The following is a 26663-nucleotide window of genomic DNA, read 5'->3' on the forward strand; positions in this document are numbered from 1 at the left end:
TGATAGGATGGCTAGAGGCAAATACTTTGCTTAATCTAATGAAAGGATCATGACCTGACTTCCTGTTCTAAAGACTCTACTAAACTAGTCTGCTTTATGAATCTGATTCCCATCAATTCTCTTTGAGTGCCAAGTCCTCATAGGTGGTGCCTCCTAAGGGCTTGGAACTGGGGAACTTGGTTGAGCAGCTATTCTTCTTTCCTGTACTGAGGAAGCATGGGTATTTTGCAGTAAAAATGGTCTGCAGTTGATTAGAAGCCTGTCTAAAGTATGTTTGTTTTTTTGGTGTGTGTGTTTACCTTTTTGACCATAGTTACTTGGTGAGAAAACTGATATCAAACTTTATTTAAAATATACCTGTGCAATTAGCTGGAATTGATGTTGTTGCAAGTAACTCAAAGGCTCTAAGCTCCTCTGCTGAGTGCCTAATTCCCTTGCCTAATATAACCTTCACAACTGCATGTGGCCTGAAATAATGAGGAAGTGTAAATCCTAGTTGAGGATATCTTGTACAGAAACAAACTGTCTTTGAGATTCAGTGTTAAGTCTTTCTCTCATGCTAAAATGTCAGTGAGTGTTAGAAGCTTTTTTTTTCCCTTTTATTCTTTTGTACTGGGAGACAAAGAGATGCTCTTATCTGAGACATTCATTGAAATAGAAGTAATTTAGTTTTGTTTTTGTACACCCACATTTATGACAGTGACTGCTATCTGTAAAATAGACTAAGGTGCTTACTAACCTGAATGTGGTACTAAAGATGAGAGTAAACTATGTAAAGCACAAAACAATGACATTTGTTAATCTTAAAATTACGATGCTACAGACTTCCATCTGCGCTGTTAAAATATTTTGTGCTAAACATGCCTTTGAGGCAATAACAGAATTGTAGAGGCCTCAATATTGATTGTGTGAGAGCTCTCATATTGCTTTTTAGAAAGTATTCTTTGGTTTTACCTGTGTCTGTAATTATCCCTCAGATTAAGAAATACAGGTAAAATAGAATGCTTTTTATTTTTTTTTCTAACAAGTTAGTGCAAGTTAACAAGTTATTGGCAAGTTAAAATTTAACTTTTACTGAAACTGTTCTTAATTTTAATGGTAACATTATACTTGAAAGTTCTCTAATTCCCTCCTTTAAACTTAATGACTAAAATGCATCATTCTTTTCTTCTTTTGACTTTTTGCCTAATTGTGCAGAGTCAATGCCAGGTGTATTATATCCACAAAAGAACTGCTTTGTAGTTCCAGGTAGCTCTAGCTTTGCTAAGCCCTTCAAAACAGCTGGCTGTTTTAAGGGAATATGACACCAACACAAGAAGAAAACCAGTGTACCTTTGAGATTCTGCGGTGAGTTTGCAAGCTGCGAGTTGGGGAAAGATGAACCTTCTATATATGAACTGTAAAGGCATTAGATGTGTTTCACAGAGCTGATAAGCACTGTATGGTTCTATGTGATTATTTAGAAGTACCTCCACGTGGAAAATGTGTGAAACGGAGTTGAGAGTTCACCTGACACCTTTCAGGCTTGTCTCATCTTCCTTACAGGCTGTCTCAGTGTCAACACATTTGATTGCTGGATTTTACAAAGCTAACTTTCTTTCTGTTTTCTGACAGGGCGCTTCTGCCTCAGGGCTGTTAAATGGTTATCCACTCTGGGAGAATGTCACCATTTCTAAACCAAGTAACGGATGGGCTGCTATTGGAACTCGCTCATTTGAGTTTGCTCAGTTTGACAACTTTCATGTTGAAGCTAGCTGAGGTGGCTTTTGCATTTGGAGAATGCAGTTCTCATCTTTCTTTGAAGAAGAGACAGCTTAAACTTTGGGGACAACACTGTGATTGATCTGATGGAAAAGAACCTGAATCCTCATCCTATTTGTTAAAAGTTTACTTGACTAGTTATAAACATGACTAACTTTATCCCCTGGTTGCTATGGGATTTTTGCTCTTAGATTTCTGGGGGTGAACTTTAGTTCAAGGTAACAATGAAAACAACTTTGTGGATTTAAATCCTTTGAATAACAAGATCTTAACTTTCCAGCTCATTTTAAGATAACTTTGGAAGTTCGTATATGATCAAGGCTTTTAAAGCTGCATTTTTAACACTAACATGATTGTGTCCATTCCTTTCACTCTTGAAGAATTAAATGCCAGTGGCCCCATACTGTTGTAGGTTTATCATTTTCAGATTTCATTTAGATGAAGAATGTAATTTTCTGTGTTAAGAAAAAAGATGCTTTGCCTGTGTTTCTACTACAGTCTGAGGCTAGACATTACAATAAATACTCCAAATGTATTTTATTACTTCTTCCAACTTACACTGCCAGCCTTAAAATATATCGTGTTTTCAGTGGAATGGAAATGTGCCGTACAAAGTGAACAGGCAATGCAGGATATGCCTTATTTCTCAACTACCTCCTTTGTCCAATGAAAGGATTGAAATAGATTAGAAGATACTGTAGTTTGCAGTTCGTTATTGAAAGCTTTGTGTTTTTGTTTGCCTGCTGCAAAGAATAAAAATCCAGAATCCTGGATGCTGGCATTCAATGTCAGGTCATATATCGAAAAATGTCTTTTTGTTCCTAGAAGCCTTGGCATCCATCTCTCATTTGTGATGATCTAAAGCTTAGAACATAAAATAATTCAAGTATAACAATATGTTATGGAGTTGATTATATTATTCTAGCACAGAGGAGGTATGGATACTATCATGTACTTGCATTAAAGGTAACAGGGAAAAAAACATCCTTGCCCATAAGACTTTGCAACCTGTTCATAAGGTAAGTGACAGCAGGTAGATACAGACAGAATTGCCTAGTGTGTCAGGCACTGGTGTTGACACAAGTGTCTGTTTTTAAACTTCGATGCATCAGGGAGTAAGATTCTGAAGGATCAGAAATGCAGTCTGAAAGGAGGGACTCTTTTTGATATTTCACATTTTTTTTCCAAGTTACTGTGCTACAGGAAAAAAATCATTGTGACTATAATGAGCTAGTGAATGGGATTTTCATCAGCTGGCTTGTGAAGTTTTCTGTTCATTATTTAGAATGAAAATCTCTGTTGCCATAACAAAACATGCCTCCTGTGTCTGCTTTTCACATTCACATCTTATTTAATTGGCAAGCAAGTACTTCTGCAAACATGATAGGCCACTTGTATCTGAATAAGGCTATCTGAAGCAGGCAGTGACTTTGAGAATCTTGGAGATTCTTTTGAGAAACAGATTTGCAATATACTTCAATTTATGCCGAATGTTACTTGGATCCATTCTATTTTGAAGGCTGTTTCCGGTAAGCATTGACTTTGGTCTTCAAAGCTGTCACCTAAGATAGAGTTAATGCAATAGAAATTATTACTATAATTTTTTTTAGAAGTTTTTCTTCCAAGTCAGGTTTTGAAGAAGGAAGGGGCCCCAATTTCATCTCTAGTAAGTGGAGATGAAATTTTTTAGTTTTGTAAGAATTATACAGCTGGTTATGAATCATTCATAAGCGCAAATTTCATATGTGCAAGTAACCTTAAACAATGGTCTAAAGCACTGAAGTTTGAAATTCTTGTAGAAGGCTTCCAAATATTGTTTCTTTAAATGGGTTGAAAAATAAAAAAAACTGTTTTCTACTTTAGTTTCATTCTAGTGGTTGAAGTGTGGATGCAAATCTGCTCATTACTTGCTTGATTTAAGAGGGGATGTCACTGGGAACTCCAGACATGAAGGAATCTAATTTTAGGTCCTTATATTCAAATAATAACGAATACAAGAGAAAAAGTTAGTAGAATAAACTTATTTTACTTGTGACAGATTTCCCTAATAGGAAAATCTTGTGTGGGCTGCAGGCAATGTTTATGTAAGATTAGCAACGAAGAAGTTATTCCAAAGGAGTTGTCCATTTTTTAGTACCTTTTAATGCACTAGTGTAATAAACTACTGTTGTTATTTTGTGTACTAAACACAGTGTATTTTGTCACTGGAAATGTTGATTATTTTTTCTAATCTTAATTTATTAATGTTAGAGGATTAAACTGTTATGAACAGAGTAAGTGATTTAATGGTGATATAATGTTATTCATCCTTATGTCTGTAATTCTTCACCCTTCAGCAGGCTGTAATATGCTTGGTAATAACAAGCTGTCAGGTCTTTCATTGAGGGGTAGATTTATGTTGTTGATTATAAATACTAATCATTCCAAATGGACAAATAAAGCACTTAAAAACCCTTTATTTGTGCAGAATGCTTCTGTAAATGGGTCTTGGTATCCTCCAGTAAGGAAGCTGACAGGTTTTTCATTGTAATTCCTGGTAAAGATGCTTGGCATTAGGTTAATTTGGTTGGAACAGTTTTTCTGATACTGAATAGCCAAACATTCCTCATTAACAAATAACCTCAAAATCCATATACATCAGGACTTACTTATAGTGCTCAATATACATTTTTCCTTATGTCTGTTGTGTGGATTTTTTCTGCTGATTTTTTTTCATTTAGTTAAGGGAATTAAATTGAATTTAAGGGCCGTTCATGCAAAACTGCTGAGTACTAAGGCATTGTGAACTTTAGCTGGAAGTCTCTTTATAGGTATAGAAGTAGACAGTGCTGTGCAGGTATATTTTAAAGTTTAAATGAGGCTTCTTTACCTTGAATTTTCTTTTTAATTTAACTTCAATTCCAGCTCTGTGCCATCCCCACCCCTCCACTTCCTTTAACTTAAGAGTTCAACTTTAAAAGGGGAGGACAATTCCATTGAGCTAGTCATGTTTTCCAGGCAATCATGCCAGTAGATATGAATTGCTATGGAAAATACTGTCTTCCAATAGCTAGTGTCAGTAACAAGTGTGCAGTCTCTCCTGTAGGAAAACCTAATTGCAGGCTACCATTTCAGTTACACAACACCGCATCAAAATTGATTCAGTCTCTTATTCTTTGCCATGCAACTTTGAGGTTACCTGCTATGACCAAAGTTTGTGGCATTTTCAAAGTTCTGCAAAACTTGTTTGCATCTCGTTTTGTGTCCATTTTGCTTCTCCTTACCATCCTCCAGCCATATTTGGCAATATGCAAGCCACTGCAATCAGTCTTCTAAAATCTCTTGTTTCTAGGACTCATTTAAGAAAAAAAAAAAAGTTGCACACACTTACTGTGAGTAGATTTGAAGCTGACAGTGTTAATTTCATAGAATCATTTAGGTTGGAAAAGACTTCTGAGATAATCAAGTCTGTTAATCTAGCATTACCAACTCTACCACTAAGCCACGACCCTAACCACCCCATCTACACATCTTTTGAATACCTACAGGCATGGTGACTTCACTTCCATGTGCATTCTGTTCCAATGCCTCACAACGCTTTCAGTGAAGAACTTATTCCCAATATCCACCCTAAACTTCTTCCAGTGCAACTTGAGGCCATTTCTTCCTGTCCTGTTGCTTGGGAGAAGAGACTGACCCTCGCCCTCCTACAACCTCCTTTGAGGCCAAATTAAAAAAAAAAAATAAATATTTGAATCTGCAGTTGGTGGATGATGGGGAACCTCCCTCATAAGCATAAACACAAAAAAGCAGGTAACTACAACTGACTCTGGTTTTCATAGTGACTAAGACAACATTAAAGAGGACTTTCTGTCTCTGAGGAACTGTATTTGGATGAGGTTAGAAACAGTTAAAGAACCTGAACGCCAATTTTGTCAGGGGCCAAAGTAACTTAGCGATTAGTGCATTAAACCTGCTCTCTACTTCTGTACACCACAGGCTAAACTTAGTTATATCTCTGAAGTGCTGACAAAATCACAGAATCACAGACTTTCTAGGTTGGAAGAGACCTCAAGATCATTGAGTCCAACCTCTAACCTAACACTAACAGTCCCCACTAAACCATATCCCTAAGCTCTACATCTAAACGTCTTTTAAAGACTTCCAGGGATGGTGACTCCACCACTTCCCTGGGCAGCCTGTTCCAATGCCTCACAACCCTTTCAGTGAAGAAGTTCTTCCTAACATCTAACCTAAAACTCCCCTGGCTCAACTTAAGCCCATTCCCCCTCGTCCTGTCACCAGGCACGTGGGAGAACAGACCAACACCCACCTTGCTGCAGCCTCCTTTAAGGTATATGTAAAGAGCAATATGGTTGCCCCTGAGCCTCCTTTTCTCCAGGTTGAACAAGCCCAGCTCCCTCAGCCGCTCCTCGTAGGACTTGTTCTCCAGGCCCCTCACCAGCTTTTTCGCCCTTCTCTGGACACGCTCAAGCACCTCCATGTCCTTCTTGTAGCAAGGGGCCCAAAACTGAACACAGTACTCGAGGTGCGGCCTCACCAGAGCCGAGTACAGGGGGACGATCACCTCCCTAGCCCTGCTGGAGTAGGGCTAAAAAAAGTAACCTACAAAAGCATTACAATGGTGAAATTTATTTATTTTTTTTAAACCATGGTATTCAGTGTAACTAGCTGAGTGTTAAAACTTCACTTAAGATCAGGAAAAGTCACTTTTGTTTTACTGTGCTTATGGATGCATCTCAAGCTGTAGAACTGTAGCACAGGCTGTCTTGGTGCAATGCAAACTCTAGGACCAGCAAGAGGAAATACAGCAAGAGGAAATACAAACCCAGTACACCAGACTAACACAGTGCAGCATTAGTCTGGGAACCTTTGGACTAAGATGGAGAAATGACCACCTAAATGATTATTTTAAAGAAACCAAGCTCTGCACGTGTTCCCAAACAGCATGAGGAAAAGCAAAGATCAGTCCAGGTTTAATTTGATTTTCTTTGTTCAGTTCATACTGGGAAGTAGTTAGATTCCTTGCTGTTTCTCATTAAAAAAAAAAAAAAAAAAAAGCAAAATGCGAATCTTATTAGACACTAATACACACTAATACTACTGTTTTCCAAGAACACTAGGTCTTGCAACTTCAATCTTCATGCTGCCTTTTTTTTTTTTTTTTTTTTTTTCATTAAAAGCTCTTACTTTATTTATTTTTGCAATAAAATTTGGCAACAGGTTGTGCTGATGAAATGGGTGTCTGTAATTATGAATCCTGGATGGATTCAGAAGTTCTGTTCCTCCTGGATGCAGGTCTATTCTCTCTATTAGCATAACAGCAGAGCTGTAAGAAAGAAGTGAGTGTTTTGCTTTTACTGCAGTGTTCCTTCCAAGGTGTTGGGAGGCTTCATGTGCGTCAGCTGTTCTGAGATTGTTCTGAGATCTCTGAGGAGCAGCTATATAGCCTCATAGCCTGATTACACAGAGTTACTTGAGTCATTTGAAAGAGCATGCAGCAATGACAAACAGCAAATCCTATTAAGGATGTCCATGTTCTCTTCTAATGTGATTGCTCTTGTAGTGGGAGCAATAAATAAATTCACTGCAAGAGACGGGGCAGGTTTTGTGCTGAGCTGAGGTGCACAATAACATCTCCACACAGAGATCTATAAAGCTGCATAGGGTTGCACAATGTCTTTGGCATAAGCTCCCTATTTCCTATTTGGTCCAAGATTGCCACTTAATGGTTCAACTTTAGGTTTTTCTTGCTGTTCAGCTGATATTTTATCCTAAAAACTGTTTTGCCAGCATTATAGGGAATTCACTCAGTACAGCAGGGCAAGTCCCTTTCAGGAGGAGGGCTCTGAGAAGGCCTTGTTGATCTGCTCTCCAAACAGTATTTCTCCCTTCTGTATGTATTTGGGCCTTCCTTTGAGTGCTGAGACAAAAGGGTGGGAGATTTCCCATTTATATTTCTGTTGGTGGTTATTCTACCATTGATTTTAAACAAACAGTTGTTCATTTTCTGTTCTGTGTAAGGAATAGAGGGAGATTAGTTTTTCTTCCCAATTTATGGTAAAAGCAAGGTTGGTGTTGCAAAATGTGTCCAACATTTATTGTGTTGCTGGTGAGCTGGGAATGGTAGATGATGATTGTTTCTTCCGTCTTTGCGCTTCTCAACCTCCTAGAAGTCAGGCAAGATTTTTGCTGTTCTTCTACAGTTGCATATTAGAATGTTAATAGTCTGAAGGATTTTCTTTCCTTTTAGTCCATGTTTCTGTTTATCATCCCTTTTTACCACCAAAACGTTCACACACCCTCCCCCCCCTCAAGCCTGATGCAGAAAGGGTGTTGGTTTTCTTTTATTACATCAAAACCTGATTACAGCTTTGGATTTGGATTCCACTAAGGTATGAGCTGACTATAAATGTGATGATGGTTATTTTATTCCCTGTGAGGTGTCAGCCGTGCATTGACTAACTGGAATGACTTTCTCTCCCTGTGCCTGCCTGTTTCAAAAGAATATGGACTGCATCACATCCCAGTTCTTTAATCCTGCAAGGAACTCAGCACCATGTAAATATCACCAGTGCTCTCTACTGCAGATAGAAATGATTTTTGCATGCCCTATGTTTTTGACAATCTGGAGATTCCTTACTTGGCTCAATTTTAGTTGGGGCAGTGCTCTGAGAGTAGAATATCATGAATTTTATTGATGAAGCTGTATTGATTTTTCAATATGTACAGTTTTCCTTTTAAGTGATTCGGGAGCACTGTGTACAGTCCCAGGCAGTCCTGGATTTTTTAATAATATTTATTAAATTTACTAACACTTAAAATGAGTGGTAGATGGAAATCTGGAGCATTCCAGTCAAAGGATACCGAACTCCAACTGCTGTTCAAAGTGCCTGTGCAAGCCAGTATGAATATGGGCACTTTGCGGATCTAAACAGCATGTCTCGGGTAATATAGTGTTTGTATTTATTGCTAACATGGTGTGTCCTGCATTCACTTCATGCCCCAGTTTCCTTAGTAGAAAATTGGAACAATTGGGGGATATAGTGGCACAACGCATTCTTGCTTAATAGAACTGAAATGCAGCTGCTGTGTTAACTGCCTTCCTACAAAGAATAAATGTGTTACAAGGGAAATGAACTGATTAGAAGCTCAGTGTCTCCTCCTATTGAAAGTGTAACCCATAAAGTGGCAGTGCAGGCCTCTCTCTGAGAGCAAGCCACTTGGCTGATGTGCTTCTGCTTGGCTGTTGTCTGCTCTGCATTACTGATGGTGAGGGACTGGGTATGGTTCCTTATTTCCTTTTGAATATGTCACTGAAGACACTACTTTATTATTAATGTCAGCTGCAGTGCTTGGGACACTGATCATGCTCTGCTTCTAATGATAATCATATAATGGGGTCTTTCACAGTTTTTGGAAGGGTATTCCATTGATACCATGTACTGTCAGTATGTTGGTGTCCTGGGGTTTCTTTGTCCAACAGACTCAGTAAAGAACAGCAGACAGAAGTGATGAAATTGGTGAGCTGAAGTGTAGGCACAGCACCACAGCTGACACTGCCTGCAAGGATTCTTCCAGAGAAGATATGGCAACGTGCTGTGCTTCACAGACTGTTTAGCCTAGTAGACCCAGTATAACGGAGACGAGTAGGATAGGATGGAAAAGGCCACATTTAACAAAGAAATACACAAGGAAAGCATCCATGGTTTCTGCATGCCTATAATGACTTAACAAGGTAGGAGGAGTTGTGTTAATACATCTAAAAAAAAAAACAAAACAAAACAAAAAAAAACAAAACAGGGTCCATGAAATGCCCTCAGAAATACAGGTCCCCCTTTTCATGGAGAAAATTGATGTAATTCTTACCCAGCAAAAGAGCAGAATGGTATGAGGAAAACTAAAGGCCTAGTCTACTTTCTGCATCTGTGCTCACCTATTTTTAATGTGTTCCTGAAGTTAATGAACACTGTTCACACAGTTGCTTAACTATAACTACTCCTTTTCCTCCTGAGACCTAATTCCCTATGGAAAAGTCTCTGAGTCCTAACCAAAAACATATAAACAGCAATGTCATTCTGGTTCACTGAGTGTGGCTAACACAAGATTTGAAAACACCACACAGCCAAGACAGAAGAGTGAGCTCATACTTCAGGCTACATCGAAAAAAGAAAAAAAAAAAAAAAAAAAAAAGAAAAAAAGAAACCTCATTACAGCAAGTCTGATCTGTACTCAGAAAAATCTATAGCGGTATCACAAAGATTGGTTTCCAAATGAAAAATTGAGGCTTGACATGAACCTTAGACTTTTTATCTTTTGTGACAAGTTCGTGGAGAGTAGCTTGCGTTTTGTGCCAGAGGCACTAGATGGCAGTGTAAGTATAAGGAAGAAAGCTGTCTTGCTGGGTTCAGGGCCAGCCTCTCTGAGCCATGAAAAGAGAACGAAGGCAGCTTTATTCGAGAAGATAACGTTGAGACTGTGGATGGCCTGTGCACAAAACCCATGGCATCCCTTACAAGGAATACTAATTCTTCTTTTAATAATTTTGCATCTGGTCTAAGCAGATTAACCTATAAAAACAAACACTTTGTAAAGCATCTATTACCTTACAGTGGTTTGTATGGATCAAAATCATTAAAACAGGAAAAAGCCCCAAATGTCCCATTGCTGCCAGTAACATAGCTTTTGTGTGACTCTCAGTAATCTTTAATTTGTGTGTTCATGTTTTGAAAGGACCTGCATTGGTTATTTTTAGTGCACAGTGAGTTTGCACTTCTCCCATGATTAAGCTGTTACAGCTCATATACTAAAAGAATTTTACATGCCAAACCCTGATTTTGGGAGGTAACCCCAGCAACCTGCATCCATGTACTGTTGTGTGCAGCTTTAGGTACCCAACTGAGGCTGTACAGGAAAGCTGCATGTCGGCACGGATGGGATCACAGCAGTAAACAACAGACAAGATGTGTCAATGGATGAGAATGGCATATAAAGAGCTTTCTACAGCATACAGCTGTAAGATTGCTATTTCCTGTCAATTTGAGGTTTCCTGAAGTGTGGAGCTCCTATCTTCTGCTTTAATTTTAAAATACCAAATCAATAGGCAGCTGCAGAAACACTTTGAGAGGAAAAAAAGAAGCATGTTTGCACAGGCTGAGAAATTAGCCTTGAAGAAGGCGGTTCTTAGTTCAAAGTAGTCTGGAGACAGGGAAATGCAGAGGCCCTGTAAGCTTGTGTGAAGGGAGGATACAAAGAGCAGGGTGGAAATGTTATATATGGAGTGGTAATTCGTGTCGAGAAAATGGTTGATATTAATAAAGATTTGGGAGTGTGGCCATGGGGGTTGGAAAGCCCCGTGGTTGGTGGTAACATTAGACTCTTAACGATGAGGCCATCAGGAATGTAAAAGAGCTTAGAGGGATATAAGAAGGGTGATTCAGGAGACTCCATGCAGTCTCCGGTTTCTTGTTCTCCAGCCCTTAAGGCATGGAAGTTGCTGGGTGTTTGCTGTTGTTGTTATATTCGAAGTTGTTTGACCAATGAAAAGTTGTTTTGAAAAGAACTGCTGTGGAGAGAAGGGTATAAGAGGGGAGCCTGCCATCAAGATAAAAAAAAGGGAACAGGATGAAGTTACATCATCAATAAAGAAGCAGAAAAAAGAAGTGAAGAGGAACAGGCTGGCAGAATGGAGACCAGGACGGAAATGGCACTTTGATTGCCTCATGAAGATGGGTTCGGCCAAATTCGGCAAACTGCTCAGAGAAGCTCATACAGAAAGTTGCTGGAAATAGGCGCACCGGAGCTGGGAAGAAGCTCGAGCTGAGAGAAGCGGACCTGTGCACACAACTGACAGTTGCTGGCAGTTGCGCATTATGGGGAATCATACGTTCTTAGGAACAAAGACTGTCCTGGTAACCTTACAGCTTATTCTCCTTACTAACAATCAGACAGCTTATGATCCTGAAATATGGGACCAAACTGAGGTCAAGGTGTGGGACTCTGCAACTAAAAATGACAAGGTTGCAGTGGGATTGCTCGGCACCTGGCGAGCAGTCTCTGAGGTCTTAAAGAGCTGTGTGGAGCCACAATCACAAATGCATGGTTTGCAAGACAGTGAGGGAGCTGCAGGCTCCTTTACTGATCCGACTGCTATGCCATTGGCCCCTCTGCTGCTACAGCCATCGGAGGCTTTTGCTGTTACGCCCCCTGTTGACCTGGACGTGCCTTTTGACCCAGGCTTATTGGCCTTGAGAAGGAGATGGATATGCTTTTCTTCGATCTGGGAAGAACGGGATACATAAGGCCTGAAGACCGAGTTGCTTGATAATATTGTTCAAAAGACATATTGTTGAAAAGGAATGGAAAATGGAGACTTGTTTGTAATCAAGAAAAGGAATGGAAAATGGAGACTGTTAAGTCATGGAACTTAAAGGATTGTTTGTTACCTTTTCTGAGTGTATAAATGTATAGGTGTACTTGCGTTTAGTATGTAAAAGCGATATTCTATATATTTAGAATGTTTGATGTTCGTGTGTGCATGTTGGTGGAGCGTAGACTCCCTGCACACCCAGCACTGTTTACTTGCCTTTTATACCTTTTATACCTTTTATATAAGTATAAATATTACTAAATTCAGATTGAGTTGAGACTTCATTTATAACAGAAACTAGAACTGTCTGACTTTGGGGTGATCAAGAAACTTATAAAATCAAAGGGTCAACAGTGTGAATGCAGAAAGGGAGGATGGGTTTTGCTATTACCAAGTGTCTCTGAACAGCATAATCAGAAATACGGGAGAGGTAAATGAGCAGTGATTACCGGGAAAGCAATTCACTCCCTCATGCCAGCTTTTCAAAAGCTTTACGTGCCTAGGTTAATAGTCAGAAATCTGCTTTCCCTTGAGACTTCCTGAGGTAATGTCCTTTCCTGTCCCTCAAAGGGACACGTCTGTGGCCACATTTGTGACCACTCAACACTGAACACAAGTGTGGGCCATGTTGGCCCAGATCCACCGGTAACACCTTGCTCAGGAAATCCTTGGCTGTGAGCTCACTGGTTCTCTCTGTGCCCTTTGCATTGCCCCAGGAGAGGCCTACCCAGACAGAGGCCCAGGAAACAGAAGCAGTTTGTGGAATTTAAATCCATGGTACAAGATTCTGACATGGAAAAGTATTGTTTTGTCTTGCTCCCTGGAAGGCAAAATGAGAAATGTTTTTGATTTTGGTGAAGATTACAGCAATACCCAGAGGACATGCAAAACTGAAGTGGGGGCTGTTCTTCTGGCCTGCTTTTATGCAAGTCATCCACAAGGTTTGCTTTTCTAAAGGGTTATGTGTTGTTTGTGTTGTGGCAGCGGAAGACAAAAGGTTGGGAACTTGGTGCTTGTTTGTCTTAAGTGGCTCTTATGTCCAGCATTTCATATGAGTTTCTGTGGAGGAGGAAGATAATGTTTTCTGTGGGAGTGTCATGCCCCTCTGCCTAATGAAAGAGATAGCTGTCTTTGAAGAACAACAGAAATTTGGCTTAGTGGTTTATGACCTTAATATTTTCAGTGTTTTTTTTTTTTTTTTTTTTTTTTTTTTTTTTTTTTATTGGTTAATTTTATAGCTCCTTAGACGCTCTGTGCAGTCTTGAGTCGTGTCTCTTTTCCTTATTGTTTGCTCTGACAGAATGTGATCTTTAGAAGGATTTCAGGTTTTCATTTTGCCTTTCCTTAGTATAATTTTAGCTTCCTGTGCAACCTTTCCATGAGGTGTTAAGAGACTAAAATACGATCATTAAACCTTAATAGGCTTTCCTTTTCTTTCACAATACTTTGAAGTCAAGCTGCTTACCAAAAAAATGCACTAAGATAAAAGTAAAGAATGTACAAGATAGTGGAAGAGACATCCCAAGGTATCATATGGCCTGTAGAGGACAGTAGTTATTTACAAGTGTCTCTGGAGCAGCTGAGTTATGTGGCCCTGTCTCAGCCAGTAAAATAGCAGGATGCTGCTTGTGGTGACTGTGTTTTGTGTGGATGCAGCTTGGAAGCATGTTAGCAATGTTTTGAATCATTTTGAGACATTCCTTCTGGATTATTTGATGGGGGAATTTACTTAAAACAGAGCTTTTAGCTCCTGAGAGAGAAGGAAGAGCCTGGATGATCTGCTGTTGTAAATCCACTCTTCCTGGTCATTGGCAAGTTCTGCTGTTTCTGGTTTTTCCCTTCTTAATGACAAACCACCTGTTTGGCCCCAGTGCTCCGGTGCTGGTGGGCGCTTGGGCTGCTTCATAGTGTAATATATAGCGCAGAGCAGTGAAGTTAATAACGAGGAGTTCTATTAACAGAACTGAGCTATAATTCAATGCCTCAGGGAGCCATACATAACGCTCAGCAGAGCACAGTCTTCTCCTGAGAGCTTTATGTGGAAAATACCACATCAAATGGAGCGCTCGTGCCAGTGTCCAAAAATAAGAGAATAAGGCAGGATGCCTGGGAATACCTAACTGAGGAGCAACCCTCCATTATTTAAAAAAAGGTTTAAGTGAGTGAATAGACCTAACTCCCAGAGAAAGTGAAGGCAGGGAATTTGGGTGACCTTCAGATGGAGCTCTGGATAGTTAGTCCTTCAGCAGGTCAGATTAGTGAGTATTTCTGGTTAAGGCTTCATTTGTGCAGTCTGTCCTTATTATTCTCTTGTTGAAAAGACAGGAAGGCTACTCAGATGATTAAGTTTAGGAGGTAGAACTTCACCTTCAGACCTACAGAATAAAATACTACCACCTTAATCTGCTACTGGCTTTTACTACTGCTAATACTCCTGTGGAGTCATAGGCCAAACAAAAAAGTGTCAGTCCATTGGTAAAGTTCTGTTATGGGAGATAAGAACTCCCTGTGTAACTGAAATTGGGATGTTTGTTAATTGCTGAAGAATTATCTAGTCTTGACACTAGTCCTGGAGTCAAGATTTGTAGTCTTTTGCCACTGATGTGAGTTTTTGTATGTGATTCCCTGTCTGTAAAATCTTATGCCAATGGGATGACTTCATTTTTCTAGTCTTGCAATCCATTCATAAAAATGCTGCTGCAAATGAAAAAGTATGGTTATCATTCTGACAAGAAATGGAAGAATTTCATACCCTTAAAAATTGACCTTTAAAATTACACACACATTCCTCCTGCCCTTTGAAATAATAGTTTTCATGATAGAAAGTCAGCATCATGTAATGGAGTTTACCCTGGAGAACTAGAATATTAAAACTTGGATTGTAGTTAGGAAACAGCAATCCAACAACTGAGAAATAAAAGATCAGTCGCTATGCATGCAAAAATGGTTTGCGCCTAGCTCTGGACTATGGGTCCTGCTTTTATTACAGTCAAAGAATAGTGGCCAAGATGTAAGAGGCATTTATCTGTTGTGCAGAGTATGGCTAAATATATAACTTTATTTGGATGAATGATAGGGCATCTTTTTCATATTTCATTTGTTCAACTTTTTTGTAACTGTCTTGGAAAAATAGAATCCCATCCTGTGCCAAAAGGTCTTTCTTTGGTGTGGGAAACAAATTAATCTTGGAAAATTCTGAGGAAAAATTTCACTTGTAGAGAACAATAACAACATGGTTTTGATTTCTTCCTAGATTCTCTCAGGGCAGACAGTTTTGTGGAAAAAATGAGACAGATGAGGAAATGAAAACCAGCTTTTCACATACAAATGATGGCACTTAAAAATGATGGCTCAAACACCTGGTGGAATAGCAATGTTTTCCTTGTGATGTGTTCAAAATTACCTTTAAAACAGCAGAGAAAAAAAACAGTTTGGCAATTTTCAAGGCCATCTCATTGCTGTAGCATCCTCTTGACCACAGCACAAGGTATCTGTCACCTGTGCATCTGGCTGGAATGGGAGAGGAAAGGAGAGAAAGTTCATGACACTTTTCTTCATGGTTATGAAGAAAAAGAATTGATCATCTGTAGCAAAATTGTAGCTTTGCTTGCTTCTTTCTTTTAGCTTCTAATGATTATACATAGATCAGGACTTTAACTCTAGGGGAATGCAGACTGGAAGGCAACACTAGATCTATTATGTTCACAAAAAAATGTGCAAAAGTTAGATAAGAGGTCTAATACCTTTCCTGGATTTGTTGCTTGATGAACATAAGACCTTCAGAAGAAGAGTCTTTTCCAGTATTGTCCCTTTTTGAATCCGCTTCATCTGGCAAGTTTCCCTGTCTTGGGTTCAACCAAAAGCACCAGAACAGATAACTTCAAGGCTTGACTTCAGTGCTTTCTATGCGTATTTTACAGACCTCCCTTTTGCTGATTTTAAAAATATATATTATCATTCCAGAGCTTATCAGGATTTTTCAAGGAAAGGACAGAAGAGTTCAGAATGCAGAGCAACACAGTCTGGCAGCCAGGTTGATGGTTCTGGATTTGAAAAAACGAAAAAGATTCAGACCTTTGTTCTCTCTGATTTAGTCCTGAAAATGAAGCTGGTAGTCTGTTTTTCTCTGATGTTGAAATTATTTGCTATTTTGTGTGTGTGTGATACATGAGAGTTCACTTGATTCAGATTCATCTTATGGTGGTTTACAATAGCTGTCAGATGAGTTATGCTATGTGAGCTGAGGCATTGTAAAAACATATGTATGTTCTTAGCTTGCAACAAATTTTAGTAATTTAATGATGCTTAAGACAGCTCCAGCAAAGAGAAGACACACTATTAAAAACTGTAAATCAAGCTCTGCAAGCATGGTAGCTGAATTGGAGTTTGAGCTATTCTATTGTTTCTAGATTCTGCTTCTTTCCTTTATATACACAGACATATAAAGTATTTGCATTTATAGTTCTGCAATTCAGTGTGTTGCTTACAGCCACAATACATTTGAAAAAGCACAGATTTTATGGTGTTCACAGCATTTGACCACCTATCAACAATTACACTATTTCTGCTTCATGTAATCCTCATCCATACGTTTCTTCTTGTCCAAACTGATTATCTTCATAGACCACAATTCAAAGCATCTTGTAGAAAGAATAAATATCTGAATAATGATAAAATTCATTTGCCATTTTCCACTGACAGTTTGGTGGGTGTAAATGAAGAAAAGAATGTAGGTATGTTGGGAGAGGTAAAACTATTTTTCCTGTTTCTGCACTGAATTATTCTAGTACTATCCATATCCCCATACAGAGGACAAAGGGGAAATCTCGGCAAAGGCACTGTGACATGAGAAATCATCCTGAACTGTGCTGAGCGCTAAATTCTAGATTCCTTTATGGACTACCAATGTTAAACACTGATTCTAGCTCAATCTGACAGGTTAGATTTAACTGATGAGTTTTGTGGATAAAAGATTGATACGCATATCATCTCTGACTTCAGAACATGCTCAGTACCTGTTTCTTCTCCTTACACTTTCAGCTTCTTGTATTCCCTGTGATTCAGACTACACACAAAGTCCTGATTTTTGCCTTTCAACCACTTTAGACAGCACTGCTTCAAATTCCAGAGGCCTGTTTTTCATATTCCATGAGCCTCTAGGAAGTCAATAAATGCCAAAGAAATGTTGGTTTATTTATGTGTTTGTTAGGTGTATGCTATGTTTCTGGGGAGGCCTTGTGGCATTTGGTCATCACATCCTTAGAAGATAAAACACAAGGTATCAGCACTGTAAATATATGAAAAGAATTTCAACATTCCCACAGTACTATAAATCTGTATTGTTTTTGGGATATCAGTGTGTTGAAAAAGTACTTCCCTCCTAGCCATTTCCTTTGCCAAATGATTTGCTCAGCTCTTTTTTTTTTTTTTTTTCTTCTTCTTCTTTTTTTTTTTTTTTATTAAATTTTTTTAAAGGATCCATAAGCAAATGTTTATTGCAAGAAAGATCCAGGCTGAACTTAGACTGTGTATTTCACACAGTCATTTTTCTCTGAATCAATTCCAGGTTGTGAGTGCTGTCTCATAACATATGCACAGAACACAATCTCATCAGATTGATACTTAAGCATCAATACCTTATGGCAGGATTCAGGTAAAGATTTATGACTGTAACATTGGTGATAGTGCCTTTCTAGTCTCACAGTTGGTGTCCTGTAATGAATTCTACTCCTTCTGATACTGTTTGACCAGGCATATTTTGTGTAGTTAAGGGTATGGTCAGCACCATCTACCCCACTGTGCTTCAATGAATTGGTGCAGACAGCCTCTCTCTCTTTAATCTGGATGTCCCACCCTTGGATGTGACAAGCACCCTATTGTCATGCCCTGCTGCGATCTCTCTGGAAGACATGCAGCCACAACAGTCTTTGAAATAAAAGTTATTTGTAGAGACTGGAGAACTCCACCCTGGTATGTCAGGGAGGGGGCTAGGGGCTCCACTCTCATCCTGCCCCCTTGTCCTGATCCTCATAACTTGAGTGTGCCCTTTGTTTTGACTGTGGGCTGTATTTTAGATTTCAACTGAATGTGGTTTATAGGTTGTCTTTCAATCCACATAAGAAAGACAGTTTCTCTGTGTTAGTGACGTTAGTTATGGTATAGTGTGGTAAATGGAATGTAAAGACAGAACCTACAGCTCGCATGTCTGTTTTCATGGTCTGCACTAAACTTTCAGATTAAACTGTCACAAGGACTGTGTAGAAACAGAGATATGCGGTATGTATAAAATAAAAAGCCACTCTCCACAGCTTTGCAATGAACAGAAAGATATGAATCATGCATAGCACATTTGTGCAGAGGACTTCAGAAGTTTGGTAAAGGACATTGTTGACTAATTCTTTTCCTTTAATCAGAAGCTAATACATGATTGCTAATATCCAGGCAAGGAAGACGGCTTTCTAAGTCTTATCTGCATTCAGTAAAATCCCTGAAATATGCAGCCTATCTTCCATAAAGGCAAAAATAGTTGTGCTAATGCCTGGACTCAAACTGGTAGTTCATAGGCACTCAAATACTTCAAAAACATTGTGCTTAGACTACTGAGGCCTGTTTTCTGAAATCCAGCATCTGTTGTGGTGTGATGGTTAAAGCTGGTAAACTGAAAATACTTATTTAATGAATTCTAATCACTACTCTTCATGACTAATCTGTCAATAGGCCCTATTTTCTCTATGCATTTGTCCATCGATCTGTTTACGTGAACAGCTTTCGTTATTTACAAATTATTCTCTGACTGTTGTTCTCCTTCTGGAATGTATTGACAGCTGAGTGGACAAGATGTTACTCTTGATCAGATAATCAATGACCAAATCATTTATGCTTAACAAGAAGTGCATCAAAGGCCTTTCTAAATGGTTGCATGGACGTTACTGGGCATTGGCATTTATAGTGGCATGTCTATTTTTCATAATCACTTGGGTGCACAACTACATCATTTGTGTCTACTTGTCAAAGTAATAGGAAAAATTAGCATCATGCTAGAAATGAATACATAGTAATGCTTTATTGCCCTTTTGCATTATTTTTAATGCTTCTAGACAGGTGTTGGTTGCTTTGTAGGCCAGATAGGCACAGAAGAACAGATTGCCTGGATGATTCTGCAATAATACATAATGTTTTAAGTAATATCTAGGGCAGGGAATTAGCAGTTACATATAAGATATTAGATTTAGGTAGGTCCACAGCTCGGTGGCTTTACTCACTTAGATGCAAATACATTCACCCAAGTGTGCATAAATTCTTATTACTCTTTTAATACATCAATTTAACACTAAGCACAAGAATCCTTAGATGAATTATTTGTATTTTTTTATTACTGTAGATAAATAAAATGGCTGACAATGTCATTGGGGTACTGTTTTACTGAGGATGAAGATGCATTGCTATAGGATCTGCAAGGGGGAGATAGTTTTTGGCAACACAGGTCTGCAGTCAACTGGGAAAGGAGTTTATTACTGACAGAATTTTTATTATGCTGGCTGTAAGTTTATTAAGCACTATACTGCATAATTTCTGTCAGCATATTGTATCATTTTCTGAGCCATATAATAATATTGCTTTGAACTTCTACAGTGTCTTCCATTTCTACAGCTTCCTAAAAAGTTATACCCACGTTAATTGTCACAGTACCTCAGAGCAGCAAAGAAATACTCTCATCCTGTTGCGATAATCATTATTACTTTTAGCAGTCAAAGTGAAGTGAAATGAAAGACTCAAAATCAAGCTGAAAGTATGTCAGGTGCTGGGATTAGCACATTCGTGATCTTGTGTTTTTGCTCGTACAGTGACAGGTCTCAAAGCAGCTGGTCTTGGCCATGGACTTCCTGCATGACAGTGGTCCAGTTTGTAAGTCCCTTTTGCCTCATTTCTTCAGATATGACTGTATTTCCTGCTTCTAGTCTTTGTCTTGCCTTCTCTATGAACAAATTCTTTGGGGCAGCGTGTTTTTTGGCATGTGCTTTGCTCAGTGAAAGCATCTGGATTTTTGGGCAGCTGTGTTAATGAACCCCCAAGCCCTCCCAAACCATTACTGCCGTGTTTACAACGCAATGCAGGCAGTGTGCTGGCCACAACTTGGACAGGAAAACTTCAAGAGAAACCCAGGATACTGCAATCCACTGGGCTGGGTATTTCAGCAAACTGTGACTCTTCTGCGTAGCCCATGTACCAGCTGAAGCTACAAAGTGATCCTTCTGAAGCACAGCAACAGCTCACCCATTTCAGCACAAAACAATCTCGCCTGCTCCTCATGGTGGGGCAGGTGAATGAGCGTAGGGAAAGAAAAACTCCCCCGGAGCAGCCCTCTTATCCTGTTGCCATAGCAGCTGTGTCCACAGCAGCCGGGGAGATTTCTGCAGAACGGCACTAGGTCTTTCCACTCCAGAGCTGTAGGCCTGTCAGACTCTGCCTCGACTCTCCCACACCAGTGTCCCGGCTCCCTGCCTGGGAAGCATGAATACAGCCGAGGGCTCTCAGCCTCATTGCCTGCCTCTCCCAGGTAAGCACTTCTGTTGCCTGCAGAGCCTTCTACTCCTGCTACAGAGACAAGAAATAAAAGAGGATTAGTATCTGACTTCTGTTCTGTTTACCATAGTATTCTTTAAACCACCACCCCCTGCTCACGCTGTAGACATAAATCCCAGAAAGCATGTATTCAGTTCTTCCTTCATCTGAAACCTTTCAGCCTTCGTAATGGGCTTACAGCTGTAAAGATGTCAGCGGGACCAGTTGTATGCAGGCCCAATTTGCTCTGAGCAGGTCAGCGGGGGACCATCTTATAAGAGGGTCACTGACACCATTGTGTCTATTATTTAGTCAGGACTGCAAGGGTGACCTGCAGACTCAGATTTATCCTCTTTTTTATATCTTTATCTAAGAGCAAAAGCAACCCAAAAGATTTTTGTGTAGAGAGAAAAAAGATTTTTTTTCCCCTCAATTTCTTTCCACCTCTGTCAGTGTGGGCAAATGTTAAGGTTAGTTTAGCTGGTTCAGCTGTAGACTTCCTTGGAGTGTTAAGGAAGTGATGAGCAGGGCTCCTCCTAATTGAAAAGGTTCTCTAATGAAGAGTTCTTCATTTTCAGGATGTTGACTTCCAAGATGCTTTCTTAAAAACTGTGTTGTTGACCTTGACCCCCCTTTTACATGAATGGAGTGGCCAGCAGCTGCTGACCTGCAGTGTGATTATCAGTGTCACGAGGAAACCTCTAGCAATTTGGAAAAGGTAAAGGTAAAATTTGATCCCTGAGCTATTAGTAGGACTAATCAGAAAGATAGGTTGATTACTCACAACTCAAGTTCACTAGAGGAAGAATTGTGGGGTGAACAGCACCTCCAAATCAGACCATGTGAAGCTTTAGCAATTATATTGTACCAGAATGTGTGTTTTTTTTTTTTTTTCTTTTTTCTACTTTAACTTGCCTATCCTACATCTCTCTCTCTCTCTCTCCCTCTTTTTCCTAAAGAGGACTATTTCAAATAACTTTGACTTTTGATAGGCTTTCTAAAAATAGTGCATGTTTCTAATACCACTACAGTAGAGAGAGGGAAAAGGCACTGGGACCTACTGTTTACCCAACAAAACAAAGAACAGAAGCAAATCCCAGTTAATAGTCCTGCTTTTATAAAAGGCAGAATTCAGAGCCCTAGCAAAGGGGGAAATACCTTAAGCAGATCATTGGTGAAATAAGTCAGTGAAAGAGACTGAAGTGAGCCTTGAGGGTGAAACACCTACACTGATGAGAAATAGGTTAAGTAATGCTCTGCTTTTCAATTATGTTAGAGCTGTAGGTGCTGAAGCCTGCTCATTAGCTGAGGCTGTAAAATGCCACATTTATTTTGTCATTATTCTTTCAAATATTTGCCTGATGGGCTTGTGAGATGTTTAGCTCTCTCTGCCTGAAATTCCCACTGGTTCTACCAAAGGAGGCTTCTCTGCCTGGCTCCATACTCAGAAATGTCAAATCCTCACTTGTTATCTCTACCTCTATTAAAACAGCACTTGGTACTAACTTTTATTGGCCTAATCCTTGTGAAGAGAAACATCATGTCCTACTCACCCGTCTGCTGACCATCACAACTGATCTTACTCTGTAGGTCCCCTTCTCGTGAGCCCTGCAGGTCAGTCTGTCCTAGTGTCTTACTCCTCATGCAGCTCTCCAGCCACCTGGGGCTGTTATCTCACTCAGTTCTCCTTCACAAAATGAGCATGTGGCAGCCTGGCTTTAGTTCAGGGCCTGACCTGCTCTTTTATTAATCAAGCAGTAACTGCCTTATATTAGGATTTAACCTAAATTAATCTCCCTCTTCCAGATCTTTTCTAATCCCAACTATCCTTGAAGCATCATTTTACTTTGTTAGTGGTGGGCATCAGGACTTCTTGTTCAGGTACTTGGGAAACTCAGACAACAGTAAGTCTCTTTACCAGTCTTTTACAAGTGAAGGTCCTTTGGTATCAACAGGTTGTTTTGCGGGTCTCATATTTGATTCAGCTTTTGAGATGTAATGATATGACTGTTGCTTTCTGTAAGTGCTCCCTTCAATTTTCTAAGAGCTTCCACCCAAATGAAAATGACATCGTTTCCATAACAACCTGACGGATGTGTTAACTTGCTATACAGCTTATGTGTATTGTACCTTCAGTATATTTCCAGTTCTATTAAAAACAGAAAATAATTTTAATAGCCAAGGTGCATTTTTCTTCCTGCTGATATTTTCACCTATTGAGTGGGTTGTGAATTAGCTGAATATTATCCTTCAGCCTTTAACAGTTGCCTTCTATTTGTAAGGTAATAACTGACTGGATTCCGAAAAGTCCATGAGGTATGAAACAAATGGATTTAAACATTGCAGTGTCCCCTACATCTCTCACCTGATATTTTTCCTGGTCTGATCATTATCTAATTCAGTAACAGAGAAATGGTCAGAGCTGTTGTGTATGGTTACTTGTGAATGTAATTTTGCATTTCATTTTTGGCGTGTCTTAAATATCTCCTGGCAATGGATATATGCATTTCACTCCTGTGATTTTTATTTTTTTGTTTCCTTGTGTTTGAAATAACTTCCAGTGCTCTTCGAAAAATGTGCTATGCAGCAATGCAATGCATTTTCCTAGTTTATTTTGGAGGTTTGATCTTTGTCTTTCCTTTATTCCTGGTATCAGACGGTCTGTTTAGAATTGTGTTGGGGCAGTACAAAGGAATTGGAAGAGTGATGAAGAAGTACACTGGCAGATGATTAGTAACTTACTAGGAATAAAGAATGTAGTTCAGTTGAGAATATCAACTAAAAATTACCTTCTCTTCAGGGATTAACTTGGAGAGCTTTTCTAATGTGTGTGCTTGTACATGCTCACAGTGAATTATTATTGCTAAATATAAAGAGAGGAGTAAAGCACTGAGGAGAAAACACAGGATTCCCCTGAATCCTCTGGATCTTTGCAAATATAAACAAGCTTGTAGGACAGACATTGCATACCACAAGAGGTGTCTGGAGATGTCTGTTTTTGATAGTTACAGTGCGTGCAATGCTTTCCTTGCAGAAGCTGTGTTAGTATGCAGGGCAAAATGTGTAGCTGGTTTCACTCATGTCGCCTCTGTGCTCTGAGCCAGGCAGTGCCTTCTGAAGAAAGGTTATGAACAGAGGAGGTGGTGACAGACTTACAAGGATCTAAATGTATCTTCAGGGAGGTTTGTATGCCAGGCCTGTGCCACTTTGGGTTCAGACAATGGGCTCCTTTATTTCCGGAGTGATGAGCCCACACATTGGGCCATGCAGACATCATGTGCTTAGGGGGTTGTTTCTTCTTGCAGATATATCTTCTATAATCCGTCTAAACTATGGGTACTGTTTGTCCTGTAATCTGGCTCTAAATTAAGTATTTCACAGGTTTGCTTCTTTTAAGAGTCCTCATGTCCCACTGCTTCAGATGAATTACTTTATAGAATAGTTCTAGAAACAATTCCAGAGAGGTCTGTAATGTATTGCTATACCTATTGATAGTGGAAACTATTCCTGCCCCTTTAACTTGCAGTCCAAGAAGCAACTTTTTTTTGAGAATTGTTCTCTTTCTTCAATTTGTAGATGTGGTCATTCCATCTACTGACTATATGTAGCATAAATAGTATTTTTACAGAGAAATTTGTGTTTCAAGTTTAAGTGGAGAGCAAAAGGAATAATCAACAGCCTAAAGAAACATAAACTATGAGGGAAAAAAAAAAAAAGAGAAAACGATATATGACTGTTTGATCTTCTAATACATATATGTTTGCTGCAAGAGGAAGGCAAAAAATACATTTTCCATGCCCCTGACACAAGTAGTAATAGTTTTAAGCTGCAATTCTGATTTCAGTTCACTCCAAGGCTAGTGAACCACTTGCATAAATGGATTAGGAAGATGGTAGGGTCACAGGAGGTCTCTGTTACTGCAGGTATTGAAGTTAAGCTGGATAGATGTCCTTGAGGGACAGTAACTAGTCAGGCTGCATTGCGCATTGCTTGGAAGAGGGGCTGGAAGAGGCCCTTGCAAGGTCACTTCAGCAGAATGGTTCTGAGACTCTGTATTCTTGCAGGTTTAGTTTAACTAAATTTTACTCAGCCAAAAAATCACCACCCTGAACATAACATTATAGGATAAATATTTTCCAGAATGGGATTAAGAGAGGGAATTGATGTTTTTCTGTGCTAAGAGAAATGTATTTAACTTTTTTATTGTTGTTTTGTTAGAAAACTATGCATTTTTCCATGATTTAATGATACCAGATTTGATACCTTTTTCTCAGGTGTGTAGCTTTTCTTGTTCCAGAAAGAAACAGAAATCCCAGACTCTCCAAAGCTGTCATCTCTCTGAGCATGCTCCATTGCCTTGTGCTTCTTTTACATAACAGATCAGTCACCTATTTTTTCATAAAATGTGCTATGCGGTGTGATTTCCCCCATGAACTCCCTGTGACTCTCCACAAGCAGCAGTGCTGTGGGGCAGCTCTCTGATTTAAATGCAGGTGGGGCAAAAATCCGATGTAGGTTGGGCAGGGAGCCTGGCAGCAGAGCTGGGGACAGGCTGGGGAAGGACCTTGGCTCCAGGAATGAAGGAAGAGACTGATATAGGAGAGGGCCAAATGTCAAGCTTTCACATAAAATCACAGTTGAGTTGTGCCTTTTTTCTGAGCCTGACTTCACCATCTTCCTTCTTTCTTCTTCATGACCTCGCTGATGCACATCATACGGGCTAACTCACAAGACCCTGACCATGACGTGTGTATTAGCCCCTTTCCATGGTCTCTAACAGGTCAGAAAACAGTTGGGTTATCTGCTCTGATAGTTAGTAATACAAATGTTATCTCTGAGTAAGGGAAACTTTAGGCTTATTTTTAATCTGTTGGACATCCTGCTTGGAAAGAGGATTAATTTTTCAGCTGCAGGAAAACCATGAAAAGGAAATCTTTTGTTGCTCTTTGACTGATTTTTACACTTATAAATGGAAACAATCAATTGAAGTTACCAGCCCAGAAATGTCTATCTTCAGTTTTTCCCACGTGAAAAATTTCCAGCCTAGAATGAGATCAACTTTATGAGGAAACTGAACTAGAATTCAGATGCTTGCACTAATAAGGTGGTATTTCTTCTTAGACCTCATCACTGTCACAGTGTGTTGGAAAGGCAGAAACTGAGTATTACTGTTAGGAAGTTTCTTTCTACTTCTTACAGCTTCCAAGACTTGTAATCAGAGCTGTCTGGATAATACTGATATCAATTTATATTTTTGAGTGTGACAGAATGAAGGAGTGAAGAGTATGTGTTGTTTCATGTAGTCATGTTTGCCAGTCCTGCAGTCATAATTTTGATTTATTTTGTTTTCCCTACAGTAATCAGTTAAAAAGGTGGAGTTTATGTTGGGTGTCTATTTAACAATCCTACTTGAACTCCTTCACTTTCATCTGGAAACATGATGTGGCAAAAAAAAAAAAAAAAAGATATGAAGGAAAGGGAGCCAATAAGCAATGACATACCCTAAAATACAGTATCTTCCATAACAATTATGCTGTCTGCTTAGTATGGAAAATACCCTCTTATACTGCTTTTTCCTCATCATAATGATACAGGTGCAGGTAGGGCTTCCTTGGCTGGGACTATTGCTCCCATTATGTTTCCTCTCCACACCATTCCCTGGATCTGTCCCACATGGCTCACATTCCTGTGTGTCTGGCACTGGGTGTGTGTCTGCTGCTCTCCCTCATCTCAGCCAAAGGGTTTGGTGGAAGGGGATGTCTGTTCTAAATTATCATTTCTTCTGCTTTATCCTTGATCTAAAAAAGAGGCTGTATTTGTTCAGATGCCAACAGGAACTTTTCCAGATGGGGAGGAATACCCAGACAGACTTTATAGCAGAAGGAACTAGATTGGTGTCTTAGCTCCTTTGTCACGTGGGACGTACTCAAATTTTTGAATTTACTGTTAGTCCTCGGTAACTTTGTCTGAT

The 26663-nt window shown here is 39.4% G+C and overlaps 1 protein-coding gene and 1 long non-coding RNA gene across 3 annotated transcripts in view; both read left to right on the forward strand.

Annotated features, from left to right (window-relative positions):
- GALC (galactosylceramidase) overlaps nucleotides 1–4215 on the forward strand; it is a 40556-nt gene extending 36341 nt beyond the window's left edge. For both annotated transcript variants that reach the window (XM_084520068.1, XM_084520067.1), the window contains exon 17: nucleotides 1615–4215. In XM_084520068.1, the coding sequence (XP_084376194.1) occupies nucleotides 1615–1758 (144 nt within the window). In that variant the 3' untranslated portion in view covers nucleotides 1759–4215. The remainder of the gene's footprint in view (nucleotides 1–1614) is intronic.
- Nucleotides 4216–12772: 8557 nt separating this feature from the next.
- Nucleotides 12773–26663, forward strand: part of LOC311437158 — a 46347-nt gene continuing 32456 nt past the window's right edge. The window contains exon 1 of the long non-coding RNA XR_014693331.1: nucleotides 12773–12907. This is a non-coding gene — a long non-coding RNA (uncharacterized lncRNA). The remainder of the gene's footprint in view (nucleotides 12908–26663) is intronic.

This window comes from Aythya ferina (assembly GCF_964211825.1).
Source record: "Aythya ferina genome assembly, chromosome: 5".
In the NCBI taxonomy this organism is placed as follows: Eukaryota; Metazoa; Chordata; class Aves; order Anseriformes; family Anatidae; genus Aythya; species Aythya ferina.